Consider the following 10,879-nt stretch of genomic DNA (forward strand, 5'->3'; position numbering starts at 1 on the left):
TTCCGTGCCAACCGGCCTGACACCTCCACATACATGGGTCCAATATTCTTATTGGAGCAATGTGACACATTCATAAGGTTCCAAACAAGGCGAACATCTCATATCCTATCGGTAGACCCGGAAGGCACAAGGTTCAACCCAAAGGCTCACATGCCAATGCCAAGATCGTCAAATTGAGAAACCACCCATTCCAGAGGCAATGTGGAGTGTTTATGTGCAACATCGGCGAAACTAAGGGCCGAGGGGCTCTGGAGGCAGGCCGCCCGGCCCAAGAAGGAAGCATATGAGGAAACCACCTAAAGAACCGACGTCCAGGAGAGATCTGGAGCTGTCCACGGGAGGTCGGTGGCCAGATGGCACACCCCTAGGCTGGCCGGCCTAGGGAGGGCCGCTCAGCCCCACCTTGCAGAGACTCATCTCCCGGCTTCGCGTGGAAGTTAAGCACCGCCTCTACAGTTGCGTACATCGGGCGCTACCTAAATTACGGGCCCTTCTACCGACCTTGGAAGCCTATAAATAGCACTCTCCCCCTCACTTGTAGACACACACTCAAAGGAGCAATTCTCTCTTCTCAAGACTAGAGTAGGTTAGTAGTTGGGAGTTAGAGTCGAGTCGAGCTTGTCTCGGGGATCCGGAGTCATCATCGGAGCTCGGTATAAGCTCTTGTATCTTTTCCTTTGACTATTTTAATATAAGTAATCTTCTTTATTTACTTGAGTCGGCTTTACTTCCCGCAAGTTATTTATCTTTCCAAATACTAGTATATGTCTGACTCAGTGCTAGCTAGGAAGTGTGTTCCACCCCACGGCACCGCAGTAGTAGGCGGCAAGCGGTGATAGCCTTGTATGTCCCTCGTAGTCCACCACGTTCGGGTGTTTTCATAGAAGTAGTTGCCGAAGGACGTCGGGCTCCCCTCTCATCCCTGTCTGAGCCCTTCTCTTAGGCCACCGAAGTAAGCCCCTGGTTCCGACATCAAGATAGAAGCTTAGATTAGTTCTAGTGAGGCTAGATCAGTAGTTTAGAAGTGTTTCAGGAGTCCTTTCTCACTCGTTGTCTTCCCAGCTGCTACCTCTCTAAAGCATAGAATCTCCTGTGTGTCAAACGGTCATAGACTGGCCATTTATCCTACCCGTTATCTGGCTTACCCCTGCTGAATTAGTCGGTTGATAAACTCATTAAAGGTTGCCACTACAATTTATGATACACTTTACCATAGTGCTTCCCTGAGGATTTCATGATACCCCGGAATACTCCAAGGTGAAGTTCTACATCGGTGAATTCTGTGCGCTTGCAGAATACCTATTCAGATTGAGTATAAGAGACACCAACAAGTATTTCTGGCGCCGTTGCCGGGGAAGCAATTGGCTAAAGTTATCATATAATTGAATGAAAAACTTTACTGTTTTATCACCACATGGGATGCCTGCTCCAATGCATTCCTGACGAAATACTTCCCGGTGGGCAAGACCAACGCCCTCCGGAGCAAAATCTCTGGATTTCAGCAGCTGCCGGATGAAGCTATTCCGAAAGCTTGGGAGAGATTCCAAGAGTACATTGTAGCATGCCCCCACCACGGCATGGAAGAATGGCTGATCATACAGAGATTCTTCCATGGCCTGAACATGCCAGCCCAGAACCACATCGAATACAGAGATCCTTTCGCTCAGCGTCAACGCAGCAAAAGCACTGGTAGAGAAGATTGCTTCCAACCATAGTTGGAAAGGTGAAAGGCAGCAACAGCCCAGCAAGGGAATTCATCATATCGACAGTGTTGATATGCTTGCTGCCAAGATGGACCTTCTCATGAAGAAGCTGGAGTCTCCGTACCAGGAGGCCAACCAGGTTACGGATTCTCGCATGACATGCGAGACTTGTGGAGAAACTGGACACACGGGAAACTCTTTCCCGATTACTCTGGAGGAAGCTCACTTCGTTGGAGCGAACAACTCCAACAACTCTGGCTTCCGTCCTCAGCAGGGTTGGAATTCCAAGCCCAACCTCCTCTGCAGTCAACAGCAAGGTAAGAACTTTAATAACAATTTTCAAGCTACTCTAAAGGACCTAGTTTATGGCCAAAAATAGATTAATGATAACATTAGTAAGAAATTTCTTGCTAATGATAAAATCTTGGAATCTTTGGCCGGACAACTAGAGGGCATAAATTTTGTTATTAAAAACCAGTTGAGCTTCAATAAAATGATAGAAACTCAGGTTGCTACACTGGCCTCATCTTGTCCTAACAATAACTCGGGAAAACTTCCTAGGCAACCAGAAGTTTCTCCTAAGGAGAATGCTAGTGCGGTAACTACGCGGACAGGTAAGTCCATGCAAGAACCACCATATTCTAAAGATGCAGGATCTCAGCGGAAAGTCGTACCTGCCAGCAATACCTCTACTGCAGACGAAGATCAGGAGGAGGCCGAAGAGTCCAACACAACTGCTGCCCAGGAGGAAACCGTGGAACCCCCCAGAACTTCACGGGAGTTTCATGACACTACTGCCTTATCGTTTCCGGAACGGATAAGGAAGCCGGTGGCCGACAAGCATATTGGCAAGTTCGTCGAGGTAATAAAGAAGTTATATGTCAATATACTACTTCTTTATGCTATTCAGGTCCCAACCTATGCCAAGTACATCAAGGATATACTTGGTAACAAGAGAAACTTGCCCACCACCGAGGTCGTGCAACTCACAGAGGAGTGTAGCGCAGCTATACTCAATCCTCTCCTGGAGAAGAAGAAAGATCCAGGATGCCCCACAATTACATGTTCAATCGGGAGCCAACACTTTTCTCATGCTCTTTGCGATCTGGGAGCAAGCGTCAGTGTCATGCCTAAGGTAGTTTACGATAAACTAAATTATCATGAGCTTGCCCCTACTGCTATGTGCTTGCAGCTAGTGGACCAAACGGTTCGTTACCCCGCGGGAATTGCAGAGAACATCCCGGTAAAAATCCGGAACTTTTTTATTCCTGTTGATTTCGTCGTCCTCGACATGGAAGTCGACGCCAAGACGCCTCTCATTCTGTGAAGACCGTTCTTGAGTACCGCAAATGCACACATTGATTTTGGAGCCGGAGAAATTCAGCTCAATATCAATGGGCAAACGGAGAAGTTCGCCTTCAGACCGAAGGTCGAACAATGTTCTCAGGTCAAAGCTTTCAACCAGAAGAAATCTGAGAAAGAGCAGGAGAAGCCATCAACCCTCACAATCGATATCCTTGCCGAGCTCTTGGAATGACTGAGAATCGACAAGGAGATTAGAGTGCACAACAACAGGAACGCAAGACGACGAATCCTTCGCAGTGAATTTGAGGAATCGGAGGCGAAAGCGATCAAAACAAAACCTGCCACAAAGAAGGAATATCGGAGAAAAGTGTCTTCGTCTGGAACTCCATCCGGCGATGACAACCAAACCCAAAGTATGGAGAGTCCCGCTCCGGACTTGAAATCCATGCTATCGCCATGAGAACCATGGTACGTATCCATTCTTGCATTTGCATATAGGATAGTTTAATTTTCTTGCATAACCTTTCTTTCTTTTCAAGTCATGGCATGTTTAAATTTTCTTGAATCAAAATTTAAATTTTTTGTTTGCATCAAATATCATTGCATATAAAAAAATGATCGAATTGTAGGCCGGCCGGCCCCACCTAGGCTGGACGGCCCCACTCTCTCATTTGATTAGGGGGCAGCCGGAACCAGGGACATGAGTGCTCGTGGGAGCAAAGAAAAGTGGCCGCACTCATCATGTAGAGGGGGGTAGGCCGGCCGGCCTCATCATGGCCGCCCAGCGCCTCTCCACCACTCCTGTGGTGTCATCACGAACCGGAGCATGAGCACCTGCAGGTCTAGCACCTAGGCATCGACGTGGAGGAATGGAGGCCGAGGGAGGTGCCGCCCGACACACCATAGGCCGGCCGGCCCTGCCCCTGTGCGCCTCTATAAAAGCCACCATGTCATCATCGTTCATCGCACCGTCGCTCTGAGAACGCAGGTCACTCTCCTGAGCACACATTCCCTCTTGCTTTCTCTGAGTTTTCTTGCTTAATGAAGCTTTAAGGAGCTAATTAAGTAAGGTAACTCAAGTGCTAGCCCCACAAAAATAGTAGTAGTGCTGAGATTAGCTCAACACTAATCCAATAAAATTAGTAGTAACCCTCTCTTAAAATGAAAATCACAAAAATATTTCCCATTGAATAAATCAAGGTCTGAACGAAGAACGGTTTGTGGTGGATTGATCCCCACAAGAACGACTAACCACTAACCCCTCCGATTTATTTTTCCCTGTATTTTCTTGGCACTAATCTTTTGCAAGAGTCATGTCGCTCTGGGGGAATATCAAGGGCAAGGTGAAGAAGCTGGGCTCGTCATCCCGATCCCAGAGTTCGCGAGCGTCATCGGCCTCTCAGGATGACATGTTGGTGGACTCTATCCGCCGACCGTCACGATCTGTAACACCCGGAATCCGAAGTATGAAAATACGCTTTACAAGTTCGAATACATATTTTATTAAATGGTTGACCAGGTATTTGAAGAGAGCTCAAAAGGTTGACTTTTTGATTCGTTGGTCGGATGAATAATCCGAGACCACGGATGCGAAGATCTCGCCGAATGCAATCCGTTTGACTACTCATATGCATCGTTTGAAACTAGGATCAAAGAGTTAATTTTTATGCATTTGAAGCAGATCGCAATCTTATGGTTGCGATAGTACCGGTACACATCGTGCGTTGCCCGAGGAGGGGTGCGATGTAAAAGAAGTCATGGCATTTGCATTCATGAAAGTTGTCACAATATTATATGTTATAGTTGACTTGATCGTTGGAGTATTTATACGTGAGAAGCAAACATTAAGATCTGTTGATGCTTGACCTACTTGTGATCTAAATAACTTTTCAAAATAAATTGCTTGCTGAGATTTCAAAATCTCACCCTTGCTTTACTCCTTCCAGGTTTTTGAATCATTTCATGAAGGGGATGGGGAGTAGCAGCACATTCCACTATTCACATTTCCACTTGTTTTATTTGTGCTGTAAAAGTTAAATGTTGAGTTTTGTTAGAGATATTTTTTTCTTCTTGTTTAAACATTATTCTATCTGCTTCCGCATCGCTTTAATTTTAAGTTGTTGCTGTTCAACTCTCTTGCTAGATTCAGCCGTTAGTTAGAAAGTTTAGTGGCATCCTAGGAATCGGTGGCCTAGGGTGTTACAGTTGATATAAGAGCTTTTGGTTTTAGACCCTTGGCTTAATAGTGGTTGTTAAAATTTTACTCAATAAAATGTGACACACTTGCACATGTAGGTTTGGTATGGGTTTGCATATATTATGTTGGTTTTTCATTTCGAATTTTTTGATTATGATTTCAATTACATGAATTTGATGTGTTTGCCTATTTGATTGTTGGTGGTTGTAGTTATGCCTCCTGTTATGCGTAGTCGTGGTCGTGGACGTGGTCGTGGTCGTTCTGGAGCTAGTGGGCAGCCGGCAGATGCTAATCCCACTCCTGAACAGGTGCCACAGGCTGATCCTAGTCCAGCACAGTTGCTAGCCATGATGCAGGCAATGCAGAATGAGATACAGAACTTGAGGCAGGGTGCTCCGGCTAATGGTGCTGCTCCAACTAATGATGCTCCCACTGCTAGTGGCCCAATTGCTGGGGTTGGTGCTGCTTCGGCAAATGTTGGTGCTCCTGAGATGCCTATTCCTGTTAGTGCCATATCCTTGATGCAGTGGATGGGTATGAATCTAGACACTTTTGATGGCAGTGGTACCCCAGTCCAGGCAGCGGATTGGCTAACTTATGTTGAGGACAAGATGGATGTGTTTGAGGTGGTTTATCAAGACCGTGTTCGCTTCTGTACACAGCTGCTAAAGGGGAAGCTCAAATTTGGTGGAAAGGTGTGCAGGTAGCCCACCCAGCTATGTATGGTTCAATGTCATGGCATGCCTTTGTGAGGCAGTTTGAGCGGAGATTCTATCCTGCCACTTTTCTTGATAAGATGAAGATGGACTTGCATAATTATGTGCAGGATAAAAAGACAGTGACTGAGTATGAAGTGGGCTTCAACCAGATAGTTCGCTTTGTTCCACATGTGGCCTATAATGATATGGAGAAGGCAATACAGTTTCGCCAGGGTCTTAGGCCATCAATCAGACACATGCTGGGAGCTTTTCCACTCATTGACTTCCGTACTATTGAGGAGCAGGCTTTGGGTTTGGAATTGCAGCATTTAGTCACTACTGAGATGCATAAGTCATCAGGTGGGGAGCAATCCCACAGCCAAAGTGACAAGAAGGGACAGTCTGGTGGTCCTATACACAAGAAAGGGAAGTTCCAGCATCACCAGCCATACCATGGAAAGTCTTCTCAGTCCAGTATTTCAGATAAGAATGCAACTCACTACCGAGCTGTTGCGAAGCCTGGCATGGGGCTTGTGTGCTTCCGTTGTGGTGATGCCCATCGCCGTTCAGAGTGCCGATGGACCGGCAAATGTTCTATTTGTGGTATGGACCATAGGGATGTGGTTTGTAGGAGGAATCCCAATGGGAAAGTGCATTGGGAGGTAGTGCCTTCTTCAACTTCAGCTTCTAGTGGTGGCAGCAACACCCTCTGCACAGCAGCAACTTCCCATGCTACCCACTCAGCAGTACCTGCCAGCACCAGTGTATCCTCAGTACTTGATGGCGCCTCCGACTATGTCGAGTACTCCTCCGTTGCCGCAGTCTGGGGCTTTTCGACAGCCTCAGGCTACTGTTCCCCCAGTTCCTCTTATGCCTTGGGGTACACCTAGTGGCCATACTCCAGGTTCTTCCTCTACGGGTGTTCTGAGGATGTATTCTATGCCCTCTATTAATGACAGGGATCGTGGAGATGTGGTGACAGGTATTATTTCAGTTGATTCATTTGATGCAAGTGTTCTTTTCGACTCTGGCACTAGCTTCTCATTTGTCTCAGAGGGTTTTGTAGTTCGTGCTAGTCTATCTATGCAGAAGATTAGTCAGCCTGTTCTTGTTAGTTCAGCTAGAGGTCCTATATCAAGTTATTCTGTTTGCCCTTGTTGTTCTATTGTTCTTGCTGGTGAGGTCTTTGTTGCTAATTTGGTGGTGATTCCTTTAGAGCCATTTGATGTTATTCTGGGTATGGATTGGCTTTCTCAGTATCAAGCAATTATCTCCTATTTCTGGAAAATGATTTCTTTACAAGCACCTTCGGGTAGGGAGGTGATCTTTCAGGGGAGTTCTATGAAGTACTCTCTGTCATTGTTGTCCCAAATGTTCCCAGATCGCTGGACAAGGAAGTCAGGTATTCTTTTGGCTATGGTGGATGGTAGTGAGGTTGCCTTACAAGTGGAAAATATCCCAGTGGTGTGTCATTATTCGGATGTTTTTCCTGATGATCTTCCAGGCATACCTCCTGAGCGTGATGCTGTTTTTGAGATTAAATTAGTTCCTGGCATAGAACCTATCTATAGGACACCATATAAGATGGCTCCAATAGAGCATGTGGAGTTGAAGAAGCAGCTAGATGATCTTCTTGCTAAGGGATTCATAAGACCTAGTAAGTCGCCTTGGGCATTTCCAGTGTTGTTTGTTGAGAAGAAGGATGGCACTAAAAGGCTAAGCGTTGACTGTCGCGGTCTTAATCAAGTGACCATCAAGAATAAGTACCCTCTACCTCGTATTGATGCTCTCTTTGATCAATTGAGGGGTGCTAAGGTCTTCTCTAAGATCGATTTGCAATCTGGTTATCATCAGATAAGCATTAAGGAGGAAGATATTGAGAAGACAGCTTTTAGCACAAGGTACGGGCATTTTGAGTATGTTGTTATGTCTTTTGGACTAACGAATGCTCCTGCTGTGTTTATGGAAGTGATGAATAGGATGCTGCATGAGTACTTGGATGACTTTGTTGTTGTGTTTATTGATGATATATTGATCTACTCCAAGTCAGAGGAAGAACATGAGCATCATCTTAGTCTTGTCTTGGATGCTCTTCGAAAGAATAAGTTTTATGCCAAACTAAAGAAGTGTGCTTTCTGGCTTTCTGAAGTGAGTTTTCTTGGTCATGTCATCAATCAACATGGTATTACTATAGACCCGAAGAATGTTGCTTTCTTTCAACTCCTGGACACTAAGTTTCTGGAGGTTCTTCTTTTGCCAATTTGATAAATCGAATAAGCATCTCGGTCATACTTCAATTTTGGACAACGGCAGTTCCTTCTTGACTTTTGTCCATTTGAACTTATTTTGTTCAGATTTGACACTAGAAATATCAGCACTCAATTTTCCCTTTCCTTTCCATCAATAGCCGAAGTCCTCAACACAACAATAGGCTTCTTACTAATTCAATTCAGATCTGAACTTATACTTTTGCAGCCATCATTTTTCACCACGTAAACCTGCTTGACAACCTTTTTCTTCTCAAGAACTCTAGACCGATTCTTTGACTCAAAATGGTCATTTTCAACATATGGTTTCCTTGCATATGATGGCTCTCTTGGTGAGCGGCTCTCGTACCCACCCCTACAAACCACCATTTTTAGCAGCGAAAAGCAGGGGCGGTTGCGCCATCCGCCCCTAGAAATGGATTTTGGCCCGCCCCTACAAACCATTTCAATGGATGGAGCTACCAGAAAGTGTCATCTTACTTTAGTTCAACTTCAAGATGAACTACAGTTGACCTTCAGTATAGGTTATATATATACTGAGCTTGTCTATAGTTTCACATAACAAGTTGACTTGCTGGTGAGTCGTCATGCACACAAGGAGTTAAGGAGTTCTAGAATTTTAAGTATAATCTGTCATATGATGTTCTCTCTAGATCTAAGAAGATGTATATTTAGTAGAGAACTCAAAGGTGGTAACAGAAACATACGATTATGTATGTACAAGTTGTAAACAATATGTATATGAAATCCTACAAATTGGATTTTATGTAATCATATATGTGGACCTGCGTGTGTATATTATTTTCTTATCTTTTTTGGCTGGTTTAAGAAGTTGTAATCATGCAGATCTATGTTTGTAAATATATTATTTGTTTACCTCTTTTAGCTCTCTGCCAAGCGTCATTGCAAAGGCATCGGGCAAAGATTTGAATCATTGTCGAGTGCCTTGATTCAGGCACATGGCAAACCCTCTGTTACCGTTATTTGGCCATCCCCCTAACTTTTTTTGCCGAGAGCCAACTGAGCACTTGGCAAAGCTTTGCCGAGTGCCCGAGAAATAGCACTCGGCAAAGGCGGCTTTGCTGAGTCTTTGGTTGCCGTGTGACGTATGTCGTGTGTGGCACTCGGTAAAGTCTTTGCCGAGTACATTTAGGGCTTTTGCCGTGTGCCTTAGGCACTCGGCAAACAGGCGGAATCCGGTAGTGGACTACGTTGGTGTGAGCTACCCAACTCTTCATTCGCTGTGCTGTGCGTCTAGTGGTAACCATCTATATATGCTCATCTGTTTTCCTAACAAATTACAGATTGGCTATTCAAGATATACTATATATTTAGCCATAATGTATATTGATATCTATGTGCATACTAAAAGCTATGTATTTTATTAGATAAACCAGGATTTATAGTTTGGAACAGAGAGAGTATTATCTTTCAGTATTTTCTTTTAAGATAATAATAGGCGGAGGAAATTGTCACATACCAAAAACGATTGTTCTTTTGAGGTGAAAAAGAGAAAATTCATTGTTCTTTAATTTGTATTGAAATTATTACTACAGACCATGTTCTTCCACGCATATTCATATTGTTCCCAACTTTTTATATATAAAGTACACAGTACATTATTTTCAACACAGTCTCACATGCTACATATATACTGATCACAAGATCCATTTATTGGCCAAGTGGAGGAACCGTAAAACCTGAAAAAAAAACATACGAAATCAATCTTACATATACTTCATAAAAAGCATATATAGTTATAAGTATATATGTGCAGAGTAGTGTTTCACTTACTCCCGCACTTGTAGCCAGGCTTGAAGGGCCTCTTGCAGTAGTTGGAGACGTAGAGGACCTTCTCCATGCACCACACCTTCTCTACTTCCTTGGTGACCCTTTTGCAGAGGCACGGGATGTCCGCCTTCTGCCACACAGCGCAGCACGCTGCCGACGGCGGTATCTTGGGCTCAGCCGGGAACATCTCGTACTTCTTGCACTCCCGGATCATGTCCTCCCGGTCCCCGTCGCAGCCCCCGGCCAACGTTGTCCCTGCAACAGCAAGGACAAGCAGAAAACCCAGAAGTAGTTTCACCATGGATATATAGCTTGTTGTGTTTGTGTGGTACACGAGATGTGTGCTCCTTCTGTGAGTTCTTTTGGTGGGATCGTTGGGCTTATATAGGCTCGGATCAGTCGGGGGATGCCCTTAATCGTAATGTTGACGCAGATGTGTATACTATATCTGCTTTAGATGTGCACCTATATCATACAAAGAGATATCGAATTCTATCCACAAGGAACCCCAACAAATATTTAACTATATCATATTGACATACTGTTCATATTGTATAGATTTAAAAAGAATTGCATGTCTGCTGGAGATGTATAACCACATATCAAACCCAGACATCGAACAAGTGTCCACAAGAGGATACATACATTCCATACATTCCTATTCCATGGATTAGAAATTAGAAGAAGAATAAATAGCATGTCTGTTGGAGATATTGCGACGCCATACATTTAGAGATTACTACAAAACATGGATACTGTAACACACTCTTGTAACACATTCATCATTGTGTTACAGAGAAGTTTAATAGTAACACAAAACTATATGTTACAGATAACTGGTGTAACACATTGCACATGTTCTATAAAAATGTGATACAGAAAATATTTGTAGTAATACAAAAGTAATGTTACACCTAT

The 10,879-nt window shown here is 44.2% G+C and overlaps 1 protein-coding gene and 1 non-coding gene across 2 annotated transcripts; both read right to left on the bottom strand.

Annotated features, from left to right (window-relative positions):
* Positions 1-1,472: 1,472 nt before the first annotated feature.
* On the bottom strand, positions 1,473-1,579 carry LOC120687016. The gene has a single exon (XR_005680520.1). It is a non-coding gene; the product is annotated as a small nucleolar RNA R71 (small nucleolar RNA).
* An 8,136-nt stretch (positions 1,580-9,715) lies between these two features.
* LOC120684562 lies at positions 9,716-10,273 on the bottom strand. Its single transcript, XM_039966411.1, has 2 exons — positions 9,965-10,273; positions 9,716-9,870 (listed from the first exon to the last, which is right to left on the bottom strand). Exons 1-2 carry the CDS (start codon positions 10,260-10,262, stop codon positions 9,842-9,844), a joined length of 327 nt encoding a protein of 108 aa, XP_039822345.1. The 5' UTR covers positions 10,263-10,273; the 3' UTR covers positions 9,716-9,841.
* Between the last annotated feature and the right edge of the window lie 606 nt (positions 10,274-10,879).

Source organism: Panicum virgatum, chromosome 8N (assembly GCF_016808335.1).
Source record: "Panicum virgatum strain AP13 chromosome 8N, P.virgatum_v5, whole genome shotgun sequence".
Lineage (NCBI taxonomy): Eukaryota > Viridiplantae > Streptophyta > Magnoliopsida > Poales > Poaceae > Panicum > Panicum virgatum.